Raw genomic sequence first — 27503 nt, forward strand, 5'->3', positions numbered from 1 at the left:
TATACGGCGTAGAGCGATTATTGTTATCAGCTACTAAAAAGACGGAAAATAAGGTCGTATCTGTAACGTTATATATGCATAATGAAATTCCAAACATTTGCAATCCCTTTGTAAAAACATCGGATTTAATCTTAAATTTAAAACTATGGTTTTTAAAGATGGCCGAGAAAAAACTTCAAGAGTTTTACGACTAGATAAGTGAGGTTCTAACCAGACGTGTGCAGTTCTGGTTGACACATTCACACGACAATGAATACGGGTAAGATATATGCAGTTCTGGTTGACATTTTGTCACGTCGATGCATGCGGGTAAGTCATAATGTATGACGTTCTGGTTGACCGATTCACAAGTCGATGGAGACGGGTACGATGCATGCAGTTCTGGTTGATAAAGTCACACAACAATTAATACAGGTAATATGTATGCAGTTCTGGTTTACACATTCACACGACAATGAACACGGGTAAGATGTATGCAGTTCTGTTTGACAAAGTAATACGACCATAAATATCGGCAAGATGTATGCCGTTCTGGTTGCAAAAAGTCGCCCGACGATAAATACGGGTAAGGTATATTATCTTAAATACAATTCTCGCGGTTGTTTATAATAGTTTGTCCTGTGTGATTTCTCTGCAATTTCATTATGAGACAGGTGAATGAATCTGATTCATTATTCTCACGAGAAACCAAGCATTCGAAAATTTAACAAGAGCTTGTCACAGTAGTGCCAAAACCAGCCAAATGTGTTTGCTTGTATGACAACATTTGTTTTAGAGAGTAGAATAATATTTTTAAAACATGGCACCTGTATCATCTATTTATATTTCAAGGATCAATCAGTTTATAGTGTAAGTGTTATAGACAGTTACTGTTCTTGATAATTGTATTTTTCTTTAAACTCATCGATTCAGTGAATACTTCAGTGTTCAAATTAACATATTATTGTAAACTTAGATAAAGGAGAATATTAAAAATTGAAAAGCTAAAATATTTACTATAAATTTAAATGAAATATAATCTAAAACTATAAATAAAAAATAAGGACGATAATTCAAAAACTACGGCAGAAAGGGTTATCGTTCATGTTCACTTTACTTCTCCTATTTGCCATATGTGTACATTTCTAGTTTCAAGTAAATCCCTTCAGTAGATTTAGAGTTATGCTCCGGACAAAAATGTACTTTGAAATTATATCAAGGGCGATAGTTCAAAAAGTAAGGTAGATAGAGTAATGGTTCTTGGTCAATTCACTTCTCCTAGTTGCCATCTGCTTATATTCTAAGTTTAAAGTAAATTCATTGAAAAGATTTGGAGTTATGCTCTGGAAAAAGATTCGGACGGAAGGACGGGCGCACAGACGGACAGACACACAGGCGGACGAATACTATTACTATATCCCCTCCAAACATTTTTTCGGCGGTTAAAAAAGCACACTTGTTTATATTTAATTACTGATGTCATATGTTTTAATGATATATACTCAGTATATTCGGTTAGTCAACGTGATCATGGAATCGTATACGAAACTAAATATACGTTGGAATTTTGCTTTAAAACACTAAACAAGGGACAACAACTTCAACGTGTTTAGTCCTCTTGAGGACGGCGCGCTTTTGCTCTCAATATCTCTCTCTCTAGACCTGTTGTATGCTGTAACAATGTAATGTTAATAGATAGCGAAAGGAGTATCATTTATTTTGCATTCTGACAGTCAATGTTTTACATAACCAGGGTGCTGGATGAATGAGATTTACACAAGGGCTGGACAGAATGTAAACACACCGTTAAGAACGTGATTCTTTTGTTCAAATATGTACAGTTATTGAAATACATTTGCAAACATCTTTAGTGAATAAACGTGTGTATGGATATCTTAAGATCTAAGAATTAATAATTGAATACGTCTGAAATCGGTGCCAAAATTTCACAAGTAATACTGTCTATTATGCACCAAAGATTTTTGCACACATATCGTCGCTTTATTGCTATAGTGCTCTATCTCCATTTTTTTTAAAAATGAGTTTTTTATATCACTGTGTTCGTGAGAACGAGATCTTTTATATGCCGTAATCGGATTCAAGATTCAGTCGTCACAGAAAAGTTGTTCGATTCCATTTTGCTCTATCTCCCACATTTTGTATAGAAAACAGAAGAAGTTGTTCGTATCTATTTTGCTCCATCTCCCACATTTTTACAAACGGGTGAATGCTGTACTGCACTATCTCCGGGACTTAGAGCAAAGCAATTAACGATTTTTATAAAAAAAAATAGCAGAATGCTCTATCTCCATACATAAAATTGCAAATAGCATTTACATACAATTTACTTAAGTAAATATTTAATTATATTCATATTCCCCGTTTGCTGATAAACACTCCTGTATATTTTTGTCCACATACGTGCATAAAAAAGTGAGAAAATAAAGGTTAAACCTTTAAATGCGTTTTTCTCCAAAAAATAAAATTGGTAGCTAGAGCACTATAGCAATCAAACGACGATATTTCAATAACTTGAGATATTTACAACAAAACTACAACATTCTCTGTCCAACTGTTCACCATTTCTATCCAAACATGCGTTTGTCAAGACTCCAACTTTTATAAATATTATTGAATATCGATTGTTTCATAATAGTTTTTATTCATTTTACATATAGAGTACCTTTCCATAATATAAATTGTTCATGTGGCTTATACGCTTAAATATATATACGTAGATAATGACCCGAATACGATAAACAATAACGAACCAGTGTAAACCTAATGAATAAGAACGAAAATTTAAAATTTAAAACCTATTGACGTTTCATCTAAGATTTTGCTAGCGGTGTGTTTGACAGATCTTTTCTAATTATAAGGGACAAGTTAATTAAAGTCGATAAATGTTCTAAATAATTAAGCGGCCATAATAAAAAGTTGAGAATTGTATTTAGTATGGTAAATATTGAGACATATTTAAAGTGAGAGCTGAATGTGTGGTGGATAAGGAGGTACAGTACAGTTTATTTGCACATGTGATTTAAATTGTTAAAAAGTATAAATTTTAACATGTTCAGTACGACGCGCTATTTGCGGTATCGGAACATTACATCATAAATGATCTTTAAAGGAACTATAAACCATTTATACTATTATTTTGTATGATTCACACATACTCCTTTTTCCTATAAATGCTTGATAGTGTATACGTATTGCTAGAAATGTAATCTAAAATAATTACTTGTATTTTACTTCGAATCCCAAAACGATTCTCACACTGGCTTTTTACAGATTTTAAATTAGGAGATAGTAAGCCTTAAACCTCGAATCGGAATTGTCAGAAGAAAACTTTAAAAATATGTGTAAAAAGATTAATTGCAGTGTCGTCGCAACTGTCGTCAACCTTTTGGCGCTTGTCTTCTACAGCACCGCCGTGGTGTCTTTCCATTGGGCGGAAAGGACGGACGACTGCTACGTCACGCATGCTGGCCTCTTCATGGCATGCCCGACGATAAACGAGACTTGCTATGATACTTATTACCATTTCCAGGCCAATCCGTATGGAACAGTAAGAAAGACTATGGTGCTTGGTTACTTTATAATTTATAACAAAATATTGTGTGCAATTAATAAATAAATGATTGAGGCGCTTTATTATTAAATACCTTAAAATATATGATGATAAATGCCGTAAGCTCAGTATAGTAATGGAAAACAGGATGCGAACACTTACAGAGATAGTATTACAAAAACGTGCATGCATTATCTGAGACCGCTGTCCTCAATGGCATCACCATTCTGACCGCGGTTGTCTGATACATATACACGATGAACATCATCATTAAGTGTATCTTGCCTTTATTTAGAGATAGGTTTCAGCATTTCCAATGTTTTTTAAACGCGTATGGGCTGATCTATACAGTTGCACAATCAATAGCAAAACCAACATCACGGTGATTATAAAAAGGAACTGGGATTTGCTATTAACTGTTCAATTGTTATCTGTCTAGCCCAATTTATACTTTGTCCAAATAGTTTGATATATGGCTTACGTGAACATCAGGTTTTCTGAAGATGTGCTTACAAACAATTTAATTGACTGAGGGTTGCTTTTATTCGAAGAGTGCAGTTTTATATCATTTGATTCCGTGTAATTACTAGACATGTAAAGCCCACATTTTCATATATTCATTAGTATTGTTCTTCTTTATTTCAGTGTCGTTAAAATAGAGTTGCATGTCATCGATGTCATCGATTTTGTTGAAATGATAAACAAAAATAAACTTAAACAATTTATTAGACATGATAAAGACAAAACAGAATTTTAACTTGACAATCGTTTGATTTGAGAGTCCTTTTGAAATTGTATCGCTATTGCAAGAACTGGTCTAAACGTATTTGCTTTAAACTTTATCTCTTTCCAATAACAATACACACATTACCATTTTATCTCGTTTACAGAAGGTTGTATTTCCTGCACATAAAGGTAAAATCATAGCCAGTAGGGCCGTGAACTCTAGTGGGTTGAACTGATAACTGTTGTGAATAGAAAAACGTGATTGACACACAACGTAAGTTCATATGTTTTACGCCCACGTATTTTGTTTCATTGTGAAAAAGGTGTCATAATAGCAAGCGCTGTTCTGAACGTATTTGCGTTGATGGTCTTCTACGTCTTCACGTCGCTTTCTGTTTTCTTTCTTTGCGGTCTGTATCGGGAGAAGCGGCTCGCTATAGGCGCAGTTATCACTGCCTATGTTGCAGGTATAGCTATGTGTATTTCGATATATACTGATAGATAATGTTTAGACAGAAAACAACTACCAAATATATTCATGTACGTAATGTTAGACTTGGGTCACTACATTGAAACGGTCAGTTCGAACATTTGTTTATCTTGTATCATGTGCGTGTTCATACAAAAACGTTAATGCAGGATCAGCGTTGTACAATGTGACTACCCACAGACTTACATACTCCCAAAGCTGTAGAAGTGCATGAACTTGAATGCGTTTTTGAAATCAACTTAACGTCATTACGCTGTACTGATATATATGATATTTTTTCGTGACTTTCATTGGACCTACAGTGAACGCGGTGTTTATCAATGGACGCGGTTGAGCTCTGGTCGTCCTTTGTGAATATTTCAATCTAAATTGGATGCCAGTCTATAACTATCGCATTTTCTCTCAAATATATCTAGACTGGCAAGTCTTTTTAATTATTTCCTAGGTTACCTGGCGATTATTGGTATAGCCATGTACGCAGTGGCAATTAAGAGGCTTAGTTACGCCCTCACATTTTTTTCTAAAAGTTATCAAGACTGACATGTTTTTTAAATTATTTTCTAGGTTTCCTGGCGATTATTGGCATAGCCATGTACGCAGTGGCAATCAAGAGGCTTGGTTACGCCCATAGTTGGTCTTACGCTCTGGCAGTCGTAGGAATGATCATCAATATACTCGCCGGCATCCTCATGTGTGTCGGCCGCAACATCATCATGATGTCTACCGACGACGACGACGACAAGCCGACAGGAACGACAAGACGGCATCCGAAAGACAAGTCGACGAGACGGCGTCCTAACGACGACACAGACTTTGACGCAACCCACCGGAAGCAAATGCGCATGGAGGAGGAGCTTGAATTCGGAGGCGAGCTACCTAGGAAGAAGCCACTTCCGGGGTCTTACAGTTAACCGTTACCGATCAGAACTATGCGATCTCAACCAAATGGAAACTTGATGATGTTTTTTTTCGGGAAAAGTGTTTAAAACCGTTATTCTTTGCTTTATAACGCTGTTGATGTTTTATACGCTCATTGATTTTACATTTAGGTCGAATATTTATATTTTTCTGTTTTTACTAACGTGCCTTCATTACGCTTTCATCAATATTGCGGGAAATATATAGTCCCACTACATCAATATTGCGGGAAATATATAGTCCCACTACATCAATATTGCGGGAAATATAAAGTCCCACTACATCAATAGTGCGGGAAATATATAGTCCCACTACATCAATATTGCGGGAAATATATAGTCCCACTACATCAATATTGCGGGAAATATATAGTCCCACTACATCAATATTGCGGGAAATATATAGTCCCACTACATCAATATTGCGGGAAATATATAGTCCCACTACATCAATATTGCGGGAAATATATAGCCCCACTACATGATAATTGCGGGAAATATACAGTCCCACTACATGAAGAAGAACTTTCATCAATATTGCGGGAAATATATAGTCCCACTACATCAATATTGCGGGAAATATATAGTCCCACTACATGAAGAAGAACTTTATAGTCCCACTACATGTGAACGTCTTTCATCAATATTGCGGGAAATATATAGTCCCACTACATGAAGAAGAACTGTATAGTCCCACTACATGTGAACGTCTGCATTGCCTGCATTACGCTTTCATCAATATTGCGGGAGATATATAGTCCCACTACATGTGAACGTCTTTCATCAATATTGCGGGAAATATATAGTCCCACTACATGAAGAAGAACTTTTATTGCGACAAATACATATACCTATTTACACAGTTGAAATAGGCCGTTATGGTCCTTGATCAACATATATCATATCATTCATATATTCATAATACATGGTGTTGCATAAAAATAATTTTAAATAACATTGAAAACAATATGTTTTGTTCATTTGACATCGACAAAATTCGATTATTTCAATACAGTTCAAGGTTGTGTTTTACATATGCCTCACTCGGTCATCATCCGAAATGACGAGGCTTTACCTTCGGATAGGCAGTTTTCGATTTAAAATGTGTTTAAACAGTGGAATAATGCAAAGTTGAAATGCAGCCGCGCAAAGTAAGAAATGAGGAATTATTTTTGAATATACAGCAGAAACGTTGAAGGTACATTAACACTTACATTTACAGCATAGTCTTTTGAAAGTGTTGAGTAAATAACCTTAACTTCATTGACGGTGCAAATAAAATAAAGCTGTTGTCAAGAGAGTGCAGATGGTATAACTTGAAAAGTGGATTGCAAAAGTCATTATCCCTGCATGCATGAGGAACCTGGTGCTTATTCAGTTCCCCATTCATGTTTGGAAAGTCGCCGAAGGCTGGAGAAGGGAAGTAACTGCGCGTGGACCAGATTATGGATATGAAAAACACATTACAGGGCTTGAACGGCACGTGAATCGCATTGTTAATACACGATTTCTCCCGTTCATGCCCTCCTTTTGCCAAGTTTCTGCACCTCGCCAGAGGGCATTATAGATAGAGTTTATGCAATAATAATACATAAACCACCTTTTGTACAGGTTTTTGTTACTTCATATGGACCGTGCTCTGTGAATAGGGGGTTTAATGCATGCGCGTTAAGTGTCATCATATATTAGCCTGTGCAGTCCGCACAAGCTTATCAGGGACGACACTTTCAGTCTAAACTGGATTTGTTTGCTACGAATATACTCTCTCCTTACGAAAAATATCATAAAAGCGGAAAACGTCGTGCCTGATTAGCCTGTGCGGACTCACAGACTAATCTTGGACGGCATTTTACGACCCATATAGTCATGGTCACATATGTTCTGTTCTATGGTTAAAATTTGTTCAGTCTTGGTGTCATCTTGTGTGTGCCTGTATGTCATTTTCTCTTTTTCTTTAACATATTTGTCATTTTTTTAACATGTTTATTTATTGTTTTAAAATAAAATAAGAGCTGTATTTGTGAAACACAATCACCCATACTTGAATCCAAATATTTGACCTTTGACCTTAAAGGTTGACCTTTGACCTTGAATGATGACCTTGACCTTTACCTTTTACTACTCAAAATTTTCAGCTTCATGAGATACACATGCATGCCAAAGTTTCTATCTTCAATTTTGCAAAAGATTTGACAAAAGAAAAAGTTTTGGGACAGAATAAATGACAGACAGACAGACTGACAGACATACAGGCCAAAAATAATATACCCCCGATCATTCGATCCAGGGGCATAACTAAAAGCGTGAATGTATGTTTATGAAACACGGTCATATTTAAAGCACTATTGCACAATTGATGTTTTTGAGTTATTTATTTCTGTCCCACTGTGCGCGAGGCATTGGTTTTGCACTTGTCCGTCCGTTCGCACGTATTTCCGTACGTTCGACCGTTCATACGTCTTTGCGTCCTGAAGCACGGGTTTCAACTGCCCTTTAACTGCCTGGTGGAAATATCTAAAATGTTCATCGTTGAATAACCATTACGTGTAGATGCTCGTAAAGAAAGAAATGTTGGATGTGAGGAGTTTTGGAGGAGTATGGTCATTTATCTATTTCGGCGTCCCGAAGCTTGTGCTTTCAACTTTTCGTTTACTTCTCTATCGATGGCGCTCAAACTTTCAAGCTTAAAAGACGATTCTGTGGACGATTCTTAAGATAGGCACGACTTTGGACCTTTGTCACACATATTCATATCCCAACAGATCCCCTTAACACTACATTGTGATGTGAGCTTATATATTGAATGACGAATTTTCAGTCTGGAAAAGCTAAACTATGCCCGAATTCAACATGTAAACTCTCTGAGTGACATTGACTTTGGAGGAAAGTTAATAAATGATACGCGCAAGACACAGCACATGCCAAATTGTCATTGACTTTGGTACAAAATTAACCTTCGACCTGTAAGAGTGACCATTATTATTCAGGTAGAGTTTTACACGCGATAAAACATCTCATGATAACACTTGAAGTTGTTTAAAAATCGCATGGTTAATGGCGAAATTGAATTACGGACAATCTTCGACGTACTAAAGCACGCGCTCAAGCCCATACACTCAACAAAAACTCATCCAAAGCTACGACAAGCATTCATGCTTAGTCTCATCTCATACTTCTCTATAATAAGTCATTACAAGTCAATTTCAGCGAAGGTTTCCCACTTTCTTTTAAATGATTACTTTGTATGTTCCCTAGAAAGGTTAAGTTCAATATTTACCCATTGTTTAATTGTTCTTTTATCTGATAAAAGTATATATGTGGTTGCTTTTTGAAATATTGTTCAGGCTTTTTCAACAAATTTAACACGTTGTTATATCTAATTAGTCCACCGTCACTGTTCCCCAGAATTCATCGTTGGTGTCAATGTCAGCCATCGTGATGCCCTTAGCTTTCAACTGTGTGGTTAGTCTGGTACAATCGATTCTGAAATAAAGACAATATAAGAGCTTCCAGTGTAACAGAATGTTTTCTCCACATAAGAAATAAGGAAACATGTGCGAATGTACGAATTTCAACGGTATCTTGAATATTCTTATTTTTCTCCGTCTAAATTGTTTAATTGTAAGGAACTAACTTCTACATATATTGCTATTACATATTTAAATATATGCGTATGTCAGCGACATGCCTTGATTGACGACTCAATCATAATTGCAAGTACGCGGCATCTATGACATCAAAACTGATCGTGTATTTCAATTATAATTATATCAAATTGATAATGTATGCATGAATCCAGTATTTTCTTCAATTTGAAATAAGTTAAGTTAACCAGAAAGGAAAATGAGTTTCTTTACGCACACCATGAAATAGTCTGTCCCCTTCATCTTATTGTTACTTTTGTTTCAATGTAGAGTATTGTCCACATTCACACGTGCGATGAAGTAATTTACTATAAACCCCATTATGCGTTAGAAGTATTCAAATATTGAATATTATCTCAAACATTTAGCATTTTTACCTTCATATTTGTTCTCGTTATATGTACCTGTGCTACACATACTTATATCGCTGCATGCACAATACAGTTAATAATACTCTGTCATTTCGTAGTCTGTGCTCCGAAGCTTTATGCCGTTATATACAATGGCGCCATCACTGTTAATGGTAAACATCAATTTCCTTTGAAAGGCTAGTTTAAGCATTCTGCAAACGTTTATTCCGTTGACCGAGTAAGGGAGATGCACGTTCTCAGTTAAAGCCTTATACATTTTGCCATCCTAAAAAAACAATAACAAGAACTGTATGAGCGCATAAGTTTATAAACTTGACTAAAAAGTTTTGCTTTTGGTGATTTGTCGAATGTTTGTTTCACTCTTGTCGTTACAAAAACTCATTGCATTCATAATTGTTATTATAGTGTGTTTATATAACTACAATACAATTCAATTGGATCATTTGCCACGAGAAACCTGTAAACTCTTTGTTGTAAGCAACCTTCAAAACTTCAAAAACGTGTTTGATCACTCCGGGAAACAAAATTGATTAATTGTCCTTAATTAAAGCCAGTATATGCCTTCTTGTTTTTAGTTGTTCGCTTGCAAAATGCTTGGTCATAGTAATTATATATTTTCACGAATCACATATAAGTAGACATTATAATATATATTCTAAAACGGCACGCATAAACTCACATATACACTTGGAGACTTTACTAAATCAACACTTTTCAAACTTAAATATATCAGTGATGAGTTAAGATTTTAATTTAAAATTGCACATGTAATCATTTGCCTTTATTTCGTGCAAGATAACGATACAATCATTCATTCGTAACAATCGGGCGCTTTTGCACGAGTGGTAGGTGTGGTTTCATCTTTTTGCAAGTGAAAATGGTAAAACGCTATATGATTCTACTTTTATTTCAAGTTCTACATTTAAGGTGGATTAAAACGCCAGGAAATCATAATATTAATTTAATAATCAATATTTCTCGTATCAAATTTCCGGAGCGCAACAGCGCAATCGGCACATCACAGGATATCTTCCCCACTTGCTGAAGCATCCGATCGTCACGGATGAATGATTTAATCGTTTGCAAGCACATACTGTAATCGAATGATCGCATCTACAATTTTACATAAAAATATTTACTAATAACTGAAATGTTTAAGTTTGAAAAAATGCTGCGTTAAAAAAACACTTGGTGTAGTACAACGCTATATAATTTCAATTTAATTTCAATTTCATGATTCTCGGGTTTTTACCAAGAAAACATAACATTCATTATACAAATAATATGGCTCCTATGAATATTCATGAGCACAATATTGCAAGCCGGTCGGTCTTTAAGACGTGTAAGATAATGCGTTTTACTTGTCACATTATTATTTTACGATGTACGATTTTGAGAATTTTACTGGTTCAGCGATTGTTTTAATTTGTTATTTTTGATATTTTGTTGTTGATCAATTTCAATTAAATTTACATGAAGTATTCGATAGGTGTTGAATTAGTCTGAGTCTAAATTTTAACAAAATCCGTTCTAAAATAAGGGAGCTATATCGATTTGAATACGTGATACATCAGAAAAGTCTCCAAGTGTACAAAGTAAATCAGCTTAAGTTCATTATGTTATAATTGTGAGCATTCCAAGCTCGCGCTTACAAAAAAACAGTTGAGTCGATACATTTGCCATTTTTGTGAAAATAACACGTTTTAGAAATAAGCGTCGCGCGCCGAAATACTAGCAAACTCTTTCAGGTCTGGGTGGGATTCAATAAACATCTTAAGTCATTTCTTAGTTAATTTCACTTAAGGTCAAAATTACAATGTTTTGTATTTCTTTACTAAAAAAGGAAACACCTTTTATTTTGATATTCCTTAAATAACATCGACATAATGATGTTATTTTCATGTAAATATTGATGCCAAACTATTGAAATATGAAATGAAACACTTAAGAAATTTTCCCAATTTAAGGGTAAGAATAAAATTTAACTTAAGATTCTTCTGGAATACGACCCCTGGTTAATTTCTAACACAATCTATATAAGCATCACAAAATAAATAATTGAAAATTATGAACACACAATTTTAAATTTTATTCCTCAACTGGTTCTTTGGAAATCAGGAGGTTCGCCTTTAACACGTCCACCTATAAGGACATGACAAAAATAAAATGTACGTTCACTGCAATGTAGTTTTGTTAACGCGACTTATACATACCGATTGTTGTCCAGTTAAAAACTTGTACTTAATATGAACAATCTCGGGGTATGATTCAACCGTCATCTTTCCAGGAGGTTGATTACCTAAAATAATATTTTACATTTTTTGCATTTCTTTCAAAATGAGATTTACTTGTACCAAATTTATATAATGATTGCACTGCATTTTTGACGATGCTGGAACAGCATCGTCTAAGGTTTGATAACCAGTAAAAAAATTATTCACAATGGCGACCAATGTAAAAGACCGAGCCAGTCCGATTGAGATAACTCGATTTTTTAGTTACTTCCCTTGTCATTCGCCACTGCGTAGGAAATTGCTCGTTGATTTTCATTGATAACATTCTCCTAACAGAGTTGTCGTTCGTGTTGATAAAGGTAAATATTAATAGAACAGCATATCCTGGGAAACAGATTCAATAAGTTTATCAGAACGTTAATTTCAAATTAGTAATTTTACATCCATTTTATTTTTATGGACCAATGAAACAACTATATATTTTCTCTATTTTGTTTGATATTTGTTCTCGATTTAGTAAATAAATTGCGAATAAAAACATGTAAAATTAACTTTTTACGTGATCTCAAAACTAAAGAATGCGAACAATTTCGAACCTGCAAATTGTACACGCTGCACTGCTATGATATATATAGATAAAACATCATTTTTTTGCGTAATTGTCCGTCCCTCTAGCGCGTGTCACCTTTACGACACCGGTTCGATTCCCGCTCCCGGCGCAATGTTATATTTTGTCTGTTTTGTGGTCACCATTTCGGACAGGTGTTTTTTTCCGGATAATCTCATCCCCCCCCCGCAGCATTTGACCATATACAAAATTAAAAAGTATTTCAGTACAAAACAAATAGCTGTAAATTGCAGCTATAATTCAAAATTCGTCCCAACTGTCGTCAATCTAATCTTATTAGGTAGGAGTGCTGGACACACTCCGGGTCCCAACATTATGCAGCCTCAGCGCGGAGGTAACTCATTACCTTGGAAAAACACAAATACACACACTAGGTGCAGCCTAGGCGCGTATAAACTCAAACAAGGCAACAAACTCAAGTGCGGGCACAATCATTTAAAATTTACATATTGAATACGATATTCTAACAGAAATTACACAACCACCTAAGTGTACATACCATGTTTGATATTTCGTTCGATTGTTAGATTTCAGCATAAACATGTATAAGGTCATTTCGCTATTAGTTAACTTATCCATATGTTCGTGGGCGAACTCGGATAGTCAAGTGCTCATACGATTGAGCTCACATGGTCCGGCTATGTGCTCATACCTACTTTCGATAATCATCATGAAGGTATTGCCATACTTAATGAACAAGAATGTGACCCGCCTCCCAGTTTCGCTCAATGGGTCAAGTTACCCACGGGTACTACTTCCCCGTACCCCTAAACTTTTTTTCGTACCAAAAATGTTTCGTACGCATTTTTTTTCGTACCAAATTTTTTTTTCTACCCAAAATTTTCGTACCCAAATTTTTTATCGTACCCAAATGTTGGTACCAACATACACAATTGTGGTGATATAGATAAACTTAAATTGATGTTTTATATCCGTCCTCTTCAAAAGCATCGTCACACCAGTACTGCCAGTACTTTGATTAACTTATATCGACAACATCTCAATATTTAAATAACTAATTTTGAAACAAAGCTATTAAAGGGACTTTTAAAGATTTCGGCATGTATTGAAGTTTGTCATTAAATGCTTTATATTGATACACGCACACATAGGATCTAAAAAGCTCCAGTACAAATAAGAATAAGATTAAAAATATAAAACAGTAACCCTCAACTGGGCTCGAACCAATGACCTCTGGAGTAAAAGTCTAACGCTTGGAAGACTCGGCCATCCGTGCTCATAGAGAATTGATGTATTTTATACTTTATATACACAATCCTCGCAGTGTAACATAATATAACGACAACAACAGAACTCTCCAAATTATTCAATCGATTCGTATTGCAACGATTTATAATTTTCAGGTTTTTAAATAGTCATAAGATGCATATAATGGATAGTTAAGAGCATGGTTAATTTTCAGAATTTCCGTTTCCTCAGAAATATCATAACCAGAACGAAAATGTGCGAATCTGAAACAATTCTTTTCATTTTTTCGGCGTAAGCTGCATAAGCCAGCTTTTCACCCTGACTTGACCTTTGTAAGTGTCCAATAAAATTCAAATAAAATTTCCCTCGGCTAGGTACGAATGAATACACTTCATTTATTCCATTGGCTGATTTGAGTATACCACCAGAACATTGGAAACATATCCGCGTCTTTGTAACACTGTTTTACTGTATGAAACAATTTTATCTCTAATGAAAAGGAATAATAGATAGAACAGTTTTACACTCAATTCTCGACATCAATACAGTTTGTGCGTACACCTTTTATTTTCAGAGTATTACCAGCGCAAAAGCGTTTATACTTAAAAGGCTATGTTCTCATATTTAGTACTTACTTCCATATTCCTGTCAACATGTTAACATGTAAAAGTATAAAGAGCAGTGGAAGCGAGGCCTCACTTTAAAGAATTGCATTTCAACCCGCGAAGTTTCGGGTCAAGTCGCGGACATTCAGAGTTTATATACAGGTCATCACCGGAGTTCGCGGTCAGTAAAATAATCGTTATACAATAAAGACGCTATCCGTGAACTAGGTGACCTGGAATTTTCTTTAGACCAGAAATATGTTAAAAGAAGATATTCAGCAATATAATTATGGTATGTCAATAATAGATTCTTAATGTGTTTTCAAAAATACAATGATAAATATTATTTTTAATAAATTTAACAATAATTATTCCACCATATTGCCTAATGTACTAAAGTGATATTATGAGCATGTAACAGTTTATAGGTGTCTATCGCAACCGTTGATTATTTTTGATGTTTCTACTTCATATACACTTATAGTAATTAATACAGCATCAACATACTAAAACAATATACCAGAAAGAGAAAAATAATGCATTTGAATATTAACCGTACTTTCGTTTGACAACTGATCATGCGTTTACGAGTTGAACCTAAATTTAGTTTTAGTGCAGATTTGTTCATACGACACAAAGACACAATATTGTTTTACGGATCATTTCGGCTTACAGGACTGGGTGGGTCACGTAAGAATATCGAATATAAAATATATTTTTATAAACAACTGGTAGCAAGGTGAGTTGCAGATAATTGATCAGTAACCACATTTTAACTAACTATTTTGACCTGTTAATTCTTTTCAGCTCAATTCAACAGTGCAAAATGCCCATAATATCACTTTAAGCATGAGCACGATGATTCTCGATACTGTTAATAATCGAATCAAATAGCAATGCCCGACAGACCACTAAAACAGGTTTGTTCTCGTGTGGCCGGTTGACTCATATGTTTAAATTTCACTTCCATTCTTCTTTTGGTTTTCTGTTTTGTATCTATAGGTTTATGACCAGCAATATGTTATAATGTAAAATAAGCCGCGAAAACTCCCCGTAACATCCCGTACTGCGTGTGATGCAGCTAAGAACTGCACAGAAAAAGACATTCGCTATCCTTGATCTCATTCATTAAACTATTTACGCCGTATATCTTTTTTTAAGATATTTCTTGTTTCAATTTACCTAAACGTGAAAAGGTCCCTTTAAAAGGTCTCAGCCCTAACCCGTGGGTTTCACGAATGCTGGGCAACATGGGTTAATTTTAATCGATTGATATATTCTGTTTGAAAATAAAATGTTACCGGACGTAAAATTCTTCGGTTGTGTTATTTTCCGCGCACAGCTTTCATCTGCATGTTCAGGAGTCCCCTAAAATATATAACGTTTGGACAGAAACTACATGCATGGATTTCAAAATCGCTGAAAAGAAAAAAAAAATGTTTTTAATTTGTTTTCATTTAAGTTCTGCGATGAATTTTTCATTGACACTAAGTTTTGTTTTTAACACTCCTTGCTTAGCATGGACCGTTCAAATAATAGTTACCTGAAGTTATTGGATTCCGTGTTGTCCGTCCTTCCGTTATGTATTTCTGTTTATCGATAAGTCATGTGTGTACTGTTTGAATTGTGTAATTTATGATGGGGCATAAAAGGGATTTTAATTAAAGCTTATACATCAAGTGGTTGGTGATGAAGGCAGGGATTTGATCCAGCTAAGATGGTTCCAGTCAAGTGTACAAAGTAAATCAGCTTAAGTTCATTATGTTATAATTGTGAGCATTCCAAGCTCGCGCTTACAAAAAAACAGTTGAGTCGATACATTTGCCATTTTTGTGAAAATAACACGTTTTAGAAATAAGCGTCGCGCGCCGAAATACTAGCAAACTCTTTCAGGTCTGGGTGGGATTCAATAAACATCTTAAGTCATTTCTTAGTTAATTTCACTTAAGGTCAAAATTACAATGTTTTGTATTTCTTTACTAAAAAAGGAAACACCTTTTATTTTGATATTCCTTAAATAACATCGACATAATGATGTTATTTTCATGTAAATCTTGATGCCAAACTATTGAAATATGAAATGAAACACTTAAGAAATTTTCCCAATTTAAGGGTAAGAATAAAATTTAACTTAAGATTCTTCTGGAATACGACCCCTGGTTAATTTCTAACACAATCTATATAAGCATCACAAAATAAATAATTGAAAATTATGAACACACAATTTTAAATTTTATTCCTCAACTGGTTCTTTGGAAATCAGGAGGTTCGCCTTTAACACGTCCACCTATAAGGACATGACAAAAATAAAATGTACGTTCACTGCAATGTAGTTTTGTTAACGCGACTTATACATACCGATTGTTGTCCAGTTAAAAACTTGTACTTAATATGAACAATCTCGGGGTATGATTCAACCGTCATCTTTCCAGGAGGTTGATTACCTAAAATAATATTTTACATTTTTTGCATTTCTTTCAAAATGAGATTTACTTGTACCAAATTTATATAATGATTGCACTGCATTTTTGACGATGCTGGAACAGCATCGTCTAAGGTTTGATAACCAGTAAAAAAATTATTCACAATGGCGACCAATGTAAAAGACCGAGCCAGTCCGATTGAGATAACTCGATTTTTTAGTTACTTCCCTTGTCATTCGCCACTGCGTAGGAAATTGCTCGTTGATTTTCATTGATAACATTCTCCTAACAGAGTTGTCGTTCGTGTTGATAAAGGTAAATATTAATAGAACAGCATATCCTGGGAAACAGATTCAATAAGTTTATCAGAACGTTAATTTCAAATTAGTAATTTTACATCCATTTTATTTTTATGGACCAATGAAACAACTATATATTTTCTCTATTTTGTTTGATATTTGTTCTCGATTTAGTAAATAAATTGCGAATAAAAACATGTAAAATTAACTTTTTACGTGATCTCAAAACTAAAGAATGCGAACAATTTCGAACCTGCAAATTGTACACGCTGCACTGCTATGATATATATAGATAAAACATCATTTTTTTGCGTAATTGTCCGTCCCTCTAGCGCGTGTCACCTTTACGACACCGGTTCGATTCCCGCTCCCGGCGCAATGTTATATTTTGTCTGTTTTGTGGTCACCATTTCGGACAGGTGTTTTTTTCCGGATAATCTCATCCCCCCCCCCGCAGCATTTGACCATATACAAAATTAAAAAGTATTTCAGTACAAAACAAATAGCTGTAAATTGCAGCTATAATTCAAAATTCGTCCCAACTGTCGTCAATCTAATCTTATTAGGTAGGAGTGCTGGACACACTCCGGGTCCCAACATTATGCAGCCTCAGCGCGGAGGTAACTCATTACCTTGGAAAAACACAAATACACACACTAGGTGCAGCCTAGGCGCGTATAAACTCAAACAAGGCAACAAACTCAAGTGCGGGCACAATCATTTAAAATTTACATATTGAATACGATATTCTAACAGAAATTACACAACCACCTAAGTGTACATACCATGTTTGATATTTCGTTCGATTGTTAGATTTCAGCATAAACATGTATAAGGTCATTTCGCTATTAGTTAACTTATCCATATGTTCGTGGGCGAACTCGGATAGTCAAGTGCTCATACGATTGAGCTCACATGGTCCGGCTATGTGCTCATACCTACTTTCGATAATCATCATGAAGGTATTGCCATACTTAATGAACAAGAATGTGACCCGCCTCCCAGTTTCGCTCAATGGGTCAAGTTACCCACGGGTACTACTTCCCCGTACCCCTAAACTTTTTTTCGTACCAAAAATGTTTCGTACGCATTTTTTTTCGTACCAAATTTTTTTTTCTACCCAAAATTTTCGTACCCAAATTTTTTATCGTACCCAAATGTTGGTACCAACATACACAATTGTGGTGATATAGATAAACTTAAATTGATGTTTTATATCCGTCCTCTTCAAAAGCATCGTCACACCAGTACTGCCAGTACTTTGATTAACTTATATCGACAACATCTCAATATTTAAATAACTAATTTTGAAACAAAGCTATTAAAGGGACTTTTAAAGATTTCGGCATGTATTGAAGTTTGTCATTAAATGCTTTATATTGATACACGCACACATAGGATCTAAAAAGCTCCAGTACAAATAAGAATAAGATTAAAAATATAAAACAGTAACCCTCAACTGGGCTCGAACCAATGACCTCTGGAGTAAAAGTCTAACGCTTGGAAGACTCGGCCATCCGTGCTCATAGAGAATTGATGTATTTTATACTTTATATACACAATCCTCGCAGTGTAACATAATATAACGACAACAACAGAACTCTCCAAATTATTCAATCGATTCGTATTGCAACGATTTATAATTTTCAGGTTTTTAAATAGTCATAAGATGCATATAATGGATAGTTAAGAGCATGGTTAATTTTCAGAATTTCCGTTTCCTCAGAAATATCATAACCAGAACGAAAATGTGCGAATCTGAAACAATTCTTTTCATTTTTTCGGCGTAAGCTGCATAAGCCAGCTTTTCACCCTGACTTGACCTTTGTAAGTGTCCAATAAAATTCAAATAAAATTTCCCTCGGCTAGGTACGAATGAATACACTTCATTTATTCCATTGGCTGATTTGAGTATACCACCAGAACATTGGAAACATATCCGCGTCTTTGTAACACTGTTTTACTGTATGAAACAATTTTATCTCTAATGAAAAGGAATAATAGATAGAACAGTTTTACACTCAATTCTCGACATCAATACAGTTTGTGCGTACACCTTTTATTTTCAGAGTATTACCAGCGCAAAAGCGTTTATACTTAAAAGGCTATGTTCTCATATTTAGTACTTACTTCCATATTCCTGTCAACATGTTAACATGTAAAAGTATAAAGAGCAGTGGAAGCGAGGCCTCACTTTAAAGAATTGCATTTCAACCCGCGAAGTTTCGGGTCAAGTCGCGGACATTCAGAGTTTATATACAGGTCATCACCGGAGTTCGCGGTCAGTAAAATAATCGTTATACAATAAAGACGCTATCCGTGAACTAGGTGACCTGGAATTTTCTTTAGACCAGAAATATGTTAAAAGAAGATATTCAGCAATATAATTATGGTATGTCAATAATAGATTCTTAATGTGTTTTCAACAATACAATGATAAATATTATTTTTAATAAATTTAACAATAATTATTCCACCATATTGCCTAATGTACTAAAGTGATATTATGAGCATGTAACAGTTTATAGGTGTCTATCGCAACCGTTGATTATTTTTGATGTTTCTACTTCATATACACTTATAGTAATTAATACAGCATCAACATACTAAAACAATATACCAGAAAGAGAAAAATAATGCATTTGAATATTAACCGTACTTTCGTTTGACAACTGATCATGCGTTTACGAGTTGAACCTAAATTTAGTTTTAGTGCAGATTTGTTCATACGACACAAAGACACAATATTGTTTTACGGATCATTTCGGCTTACAGGACTGGGTGGGTCACGTAAGAATATCGAATATAAAATATATTTTTATAAACAACTGGTAGCAAGGTGAGTTGCAGATAATTGATCAGTAACCACATTTTAACTAACTATTTTGACCTGTTAATTCTTTTCAGCTCAATTCAACAGTGCAAAATGCCCATAATATCACTTTAAGCATGAGCACGATGATTCTCGATACTGTTAATAATCGAATCAAATAGCAATGCCCGACAGACCACTAAAACAGGTTTGTTCTCGTGTGGCCGGTTGACTCATATGTTTAAATTTCACTTCCATTCTTCTTTTGGTTTTCTGTTTTGTATCTATAGGTTTATGACCAGCAATATGTTATAATGTAAAATAAGCCGCGAAAACTCCCCGTAACATCCCGTACTGCGTGTGATGCAGCTAAGAACTGCACAGAAAAAGACATTCGCTATCCTTGATCTCATTCATTAAACTATTTACGCCGTATATCTTTTTTTAAGATATTTCTTGTTTCAATTTACCTAAACGTGAAAAGGTCCCTTTAAAAGGTCTCAGCCCTAACCCGTGGGTTTCACGAATGCTGGGCAACATGGGTTAATTTTAATCGATTGATATATTCTGTTTGAAAATAAAATGTTACCGGACGTAAAATTCTTCGGTTGTGTTATTTTCCGCGCACAGCTTTCATCTGCATGTTCAGGAGTCCCCTAAAATATATAACGTTTGGACAGAAACTACATGCATGGATTTCAAAATCGCTGAAAAGAAAAAAAAAATGTTTTTAATTTGTTTTCATTTAAGTTCTGCGATGAATTTTTCATTGACACTTAAGTTTTGTTTTTAACACTCCTTGCTTAGCATGGACCGTTCAAATAATAGTTACCTGAAGTTATTGGATTCCGTGTTGTCCGTCCTTCCGTTATGTATTTCTGTTTATCGATAAGTCATGTGTGTACTGTTTGAATTGTGTAATTTATGATGGGGCATAAAAGGGATTTTAATTAAAGCTTATACATCAAGTGGTTGGTGATGAAGGCAGGGATTTGATCCAGCTAAGATGGTTCCAGTCAAGTGTACAAAGTAAATCAGCTTAAGTTCATTATGTTATAATTGTGAGCATTCCAAGCTCGCGCTTACAAAAAAACAGTTGAGTCGATACATTTGCCATTTTTGTGAAAATAACACGTTTTAGAAATAAGCGTCGCGCGCCGAAATACTAGCAAACTCTTTCAGGTCTGGGTGGGATTCAATAAACATCTTAAGTCATTTCTTAGTTAATTTCACTTAAGGTCAAAATTACAATGTTTTGTATTTCTTTACTAAAAAAGGAAACACCTTTTATTTTGATATTCCTTAAATAACATCGACATAATGATGTTATTTTCATGTAAATCTTGATGCCAAACTATTGAAATATGAAATGAAACACTTAAGAAATTTTCCCAATTTAAGGGTAAGAATAAAATTTAACTTAAGATTCTTCTGGAATACGACCCCTGGTTAATTTCTAACACAATCTATATAAGCATCACAAAATAAATAATTGAAAATTATGAACACACAATTTTAAATTTTATTCCTCAACTGGTTCTTTGGAAATCAGGAGGTTCGCCTTTAACACGTCCACCTATAAGGACATGACAAAAATAAAATGTACGTTCACTGCAATGTAGTTTTGTTAACGCGACTTATACATACCGATTGTTGTCCAGTTAAAAACTTGTACTTAATATGAACAATCTCGGGGTATGATTCAACCGTCATCTTTCCAGGAGGTTGATTACCTAAAATAATATTTTACATTTTTGCATTTCTTTCAAAATGAGATTTACTTGTACCAAATTTATATAATGATTGCACTGCATTTTTGACGATGCTGGAACAGCATCGTCTAAGGTTTGATAACCAGTAAAAAAATTATTCACAATGGCGACCAATGTAAAAGACCGAGCCAGTCCGATTGAGATAACTCGATTTTTTAGTTACTTCCCTTGTCATTCGCCACTGCGTAGGAAATTGCTCGTTGATTTTCATTGATAACATTCTCCTAACAGAGTTGTCGTTCGTGTTGATAAAGGTAAATATTAATAGAACAGCATATCCTGGGAAACAGATTCAATAAGTTTATCAGAACGTTAATTTCAAATTAGTAATTTTACATCCATTTTATTTTTATGGACCAATGAAACAACTATATATTTTCTCTATTTTGTTTGATATTTGTTCTCGATTTAGTAAATAAATTGCGAATAAAAACATGTAAAATTAACTTTTTACGTGATCTCAAAACTAAAGAATGCGAACAATTTCGAACCTGCAAATTGTACACGCTGCACTGCTATGATATATATAGATAAAACATCATTTTTTTGCGTAATTGTCCGTCCCTCTAGCGCGTGTCACCTTTACGACACCGGTTCGATTCCCGCTCCCGGCGCAATGTTATATTTTGTCTGTTTTGTGGTCACCATTTCGGACAGGTGTTTTTTTCCGGATAATCTCATCCCCCCCCCCCCCGCAGCATTTGACCATATACAAAATTAAAAAGTATTTCAGTACAAAACAAATAGCTGTAAATTGCAGCTATAATTCAAAATTCGTCCCAACTGTCGTCAATCTAATCTTATTAGGTAGGAGTGCTGGACACACTCCGGGTCCCAACATTATGCAGCCTCAGCGCGGAGGTAACTCATTACCTTGGAAAAACACAAATACACACACTAGGTGCAGCCTAGGCGCGTATAAACTCAAACAAGGCAACAAACTCAAGTGCGGGCACAATCATTTAAAATTTACATATTGAATACGATATTCTAACAGAAATTACACAACCACCTAAGTGTACATACCATGTTTGATATTTCGTTCGATTGTTAGATTTCAGCATAAACATGTATAAGGTCATTTCGCTATTAGTTAACTTATCCATATGTTCGTGGGCGAACTCGGATAGTCAAGTGCTCATACGATTGAGCTCACATGGTCCGGCTATGTGCTCATACCTACTTTCGATAATCATCATGAAGGTATTGCCATACTTAATGAACAAGAATGTGACCCGCCTCCCAGTTTCGCTCAATGGGTCAAGTTACCCACGGGTACTACTTCCCCGTACCCCTAAACTTTTTTTCGTACCAAAAATGTTTCGTACGCATTTTTTTTCGTACCAAATTTTTTTTTCTACCCAAAATTTTCGTACCCAAATTTTTTATCGTACCCAAATGTTGGTACCAACATACACAATTGTGGTGATATAGATAAACTTAAATTGATGTTTTATATCCGTCCTCTTCAAAAGCATCGTCACACCAGTACTGCCAGTACTTTGATTAACTTATATCGACAACATCTCAATATTTAAATAACAAATTTTGAAACAAAGCTATTAAAGGGACTTTTAAAGATTTCGGCATGTATTGAAGTTTGTCATTAAATGCTTTATATTGATACACGCACACATAGGATCTAAAAAGCTCCAGTACAAATAAGAATAAGATTAAAAATATAAAACAGTAACCCTCAACTGGGCTCGAACCAATGACCTCTGGAGTAAAAGTCTAACGCTTGGAAGACTCGGCCATCCGTGCTCATAGAGAATTGATGTATTTTATACTTTATATACACAATCCTCGCAGTGTAACATAATATAACGACAACAACAGAACTCTCCAAATTATTCAATCGATTCGTATTGCAACGATTTATAATTTTCAGGTTTTTAAATAGTCATAAGATGCATATAATGGATAGTTAAGAGCATGGTTAATTTTCAGAATTTCCGTTTCCTCAGAAATATCATAACCAGAACGAAAATGTGCGAATCTGAAACAATTCTTTTCATTTTTTCGGCGTAAGCTGCATAAGCCAGCTTTTCACCCTGACTTGACCTTTGTAAGTGTCCAATAAAATTCAAATAAAATTTCCCTCGGCTAGGTACGAATGAATACACTTCATTTATTCCATTGGCTGATTTGAGTATACCACCAGAACATTGGAAACATATCCGCGTCTTTGTAACACTGTTTTACTGTATGAAACAATTTTATCTCTAATGAAAAGGAATAATAGATAGAACAGTTTTACACTCAATTCTCGACATCAATACAGTTTGTGCGTACACCTTTTATTTTCAGAGTATTACCAGCGCAAAAGCGTTTATACTTAAAAGGCTATGTTCTCATATTTAGTACTTACTTCCATATTCCTGTCAACATGTTAACATGTAAAAGTATAAAGAGCAGTGGAAGCGAGGCCTCACTTTAAAGAATTGCATTTCAACCCGCGAAGTTTCGGGTCAAGTCGCGGACATTCAGAGTTTATATACAGGTCATCACCGGAGTTCGCGGTCAGTAAAATAATCGTTATACAATAAAGACGCTATCCGTGAACTAGGTGACCTGGAATTTTCTTTAGACCAGAAATATGTTAAAAGAAGATATTCAGCAATATAATTATGGTATGTCAATAATAGATTCTTAATGTGTTTTCAACAATACAATGATAAATATTATTTTTAATAAATTTAACAATAATTATTCCACCATATTGCCTAATGTACTAAAGTGATATTATGAGCATGTAACAGTTTATAGGTGTCTATCGCAACCGTTGATTATTTTTGATGTTTCTACTTCATATACACTTATAGTAATTAATACAGCATCAACATACTAAAACAATATACCAGAAAGAGAAAAATAATGCATTTGAATATTAACCGTACTTTCGTTTGACAACTGATCATGCGTTTACGAGTTGAACCTAAATTTAGTTTTAGTGCAGATTTGTTCATACGACACAAAGACACAATATTGTTTTACGGATCATTTCGGCTTACAGGACTGGGTGGGTCACGTAAGAATATCGAATATAAAATATATTTTTATAAACAACTGGTAGCAAGGTGAGTTGCAGATAATTGATCAGTAACCACATTTTAACTAACTATTTTGACCTGTTAATTCTTTTCAGCTCAATTCAACAGTGCAAAATGCCCATAATATCACTTTAAGCATGAGCACGATGATTCTCGATACTGTTAATAATCGAATCAAATAGCAATGCCCGACAGACCACTAAAACAGGTTTGTTCTCGTGTGGCCGGTTGACTCATATGTTTAAATTTCACTTCCATTCTTCTTTTGGTTTTCTGTTTTGTATCTATAGGTTTATGACCAGCAATATGTTATAATGTAAAATAAGCCGCGAAAACTCCCCGTAACATCCCGTACTGCGTGTGATGCAGCTAAGAACTGCACAGAAAAAGACATTCGCTATCCTTGATCTCATTCATTAAACTATTTACGCCGTATATCTTTTTTTAAGATATTTCTTGTTTCAATTTACCTAAACGTGAAAAGGTCCCTTTAAAAGGTCTCAGCCCTAACCCGTGGGTTTCACGAATGCTGGGCAACATGGGTTAATTTTAATCGATTGATATATTCTGTTTGAAAATAAAATGTTACCGGACGTAAAATTCTTCGGTTGTGTTATTTTCCGCGCACAGCTTTCATCTGCATGTTCAGGAGTCCCCTAAAATATATAACGTTTGGACAGAAACTACATGCATGGATTTCAAAATCGCTGAAAAGAAAAAAAAGATGTTTTTAATTTGTTTTCATTTAAGTTCTGCGATGAATTTTTCATTGACACTTAAGTTTTGTTTTTAACACTCCTTGCTTAGCATGGACCGTTCAAATAATAGTTACCTGAAGTTATTGGATACCGTGTTGTCCGTCCTTCCGTTATGTATTTCTGTTTATCGATAAGTCATGTGTGTACTGTTTGAATTGTGTAATTTATGATGGGGCATAAAAGGGATTTTAATTAAAGCTTATACATCAAGTGGTTGGTGATGAAGGCAGGGATTTGATCCAGCTAAGATGGTTCCAGTCAAATCTCTGCGCTTACGTTGTGCGTTGAATGTCGGTAAATTAGTTGCCTTATATAAACAAATAGAGGGTCGTAACAGGAGGTTCAGAACTGGTGATATTTCCGGTGTTTCATTGTTGTTGTATAAGAAGGTTGCAGCCTGAACGGTTTTGTCCTGTGACAGATGAACACTTACCGTTAATGAAGCATGTGTATCGTCAACTAATTCTTCGCTTCCATCACAAGCCTCTTGAAGTGTTCCAATTTCAAGAATTGTTTTCTGAAGAATATTTTCCAATGTTGGGTGTTCTTTAAATGTGAATTTTGTAATATGGTTTTTGAAGTTTGACTGCTTAATAGCTGTTCTTATTTCATCAATTTCAATGGCCAGTTTTTTTGAATATACAAACAAATGCCGTTCTTGTTTTTTCTTCGATAACTCCTCGATTTTTTCTCCACGCATTTGAATTCGAAGAGAAACGTCTTTGCAGATTTTTGCAAGTTCAACCAGACTGTTCATATTTTCTTTGTGTTTCCTCTCTGTGGATTGTTCTGCTTCGAAATGTAACTGGTTAAGCCTTAAATCAATCTTCTTTCGAAAATCTTTAATTGCGTCAATAGATGAGGCTCTACACTCGTCATTTTGTTTAACATTTCTGTCTACACGGACCTGAAGGTCTTTTATTTCGCCTTCGATTTCATTCAAAGAGCCCAGAAGTGCATTCGCCTTTTGTTCATCAAACTTTGTTATATGTAGATCAACGATTTCATCTTTACAAGTCATGTGGTCAGCCAGTATACATCGACCACATATGGTTGCGTCATGCCTTCCACAATAAAACGACTGAGGGTCTGTTTCGTGCTGTTGGCATTTTTGTTCATGTATGTCTTTTTCTATGGGTACCGATAAGCATGTCTCGTTCTCTGAGTTATCCAACGGAAACACAATATGACTAGTAAATAAATGTATCTTAGTATGATTTGAGAAGCAACTTACACCAAGCGAAATATTACAGTTTTCACAGAATCCAAATACGGGTTCTTTAAAGCAAAACCCACATACATCCGATGCCAAAGCCATTCTGATGTGTATTTTCCTGAAAAATATAAAATATGCATTGTCTTGACTAAACACGGTTGTTTTAAAGACATAGACACTACATGTAACTTTTACGTAGATTTCGCGCGATTTCAATCAATTGTCCGGAACATCTAATTTATTCAGATTTTGAACAACTATTGTTTCTAACAACCATCTTACCGACCATCTTGGATGAAAACAACTCAATTAAACAAGGGCTGTTTGTAAAACATACATGCCCCCCATATGGGCTGTCAGTTGTAGTGGCAACCATTGTGTGAATACGTTTTTTGTCACTGTGACCTTGACCTTTGACCTAATGTAAGTTATCATCCGGAAACTATTGTACTATTTCGAGTCACTGTGACCTTGACCTTTGACCTAGTGACCTGAAAATCAATAGGGGTCATCTGCCAGTCATGATCAATGGGGGAGTGAGAGAAGGTGTTTTTTGTGGAGGGGGCCGGGGGAAGGTAGGGGGAGTGAGAGGGGGGTATAATTTGGGGTGGGGTAATTTATTAGATTATGAGATGTTAAAAAAATGAGGGGGTGGGGGGTAGGGGGGGTGGGGGTGAGAGGGGGGTATAATGTAGGGTATGGTAATTAATTAGATGTTTAAAAAAATGGGGGTGGGGGGTAGGGGGGTGGGGGGTGAGAGGGAAATATAATGTGAGGTGTGGTAATTTATTACATG

General features: G+C 35.1%; 1 protein-coding gene across 8 annotated transcripts in view; it reads right to left on the reverse strand.

Annotated features, from left to right (window-relative positions):
- The window catches only part of LOC127851063 (uncharacterized), a 51457-nt gene that overhangs the window by 21376 nt on the left and 2578 nt on the right, over positions 1 to 27503 (reverse strand). For 2 of the 8 annotated variants that reach the window (XM_052384513.1, XM_052384514.1), the window contains exons 2-8: positions 25925 to 26825; positions 25323 to 25389; positions 21556 to 21641; positions 20498 to 20564; positions 16733 to 16818; positions 15676 to 15742; positions 11912 to 11997 (exon numbers count right to left, since the gene is read on the reverse strand). In XM_052384513.1, the coding sequence (XP_052240473.1) occupies positions 11912 to 11997; positions 15676 to 15742; positions 16733 to 16818; positions 20498 to 20564; positions 21556 to 21641; positions 25323 to 25389; positions 25925 to 26825 (1360 nt within the window). Of the gene's footprint in view, positions 1 to 6499; positions 9167 to 9704; positions 9964 to 11911; positions 11998 to 15675; positions 15743 to 16732; positions 16819 to 20497; positions 20565 to 21555; positions 21642 to 25322; positions 25390 to 25924; positions 26826 to 27503 lie in introns of those variants that run through there. The other 6 variants (XR_008035645.1, XM_052384515.1, XM_052384519.1 and 3 more) reach the window with 6 other exon arrangements.

The sequence above is a fragment of the Dreissena polymorpha genome, chromosome 11 (genome assembly GCF_020536995.1).
Source record: "Dreissena polymorpha isolate Duluth1 chromosome 11, UMN_Dpol_1.0, whole genome shotgun sequence".
Lineage (NCBI taxonomy): Eukaryota > Metazoa > Mollusca > Bivalvia > Myida > Dreissenidae > Dreissena > Dreissena polymorpha.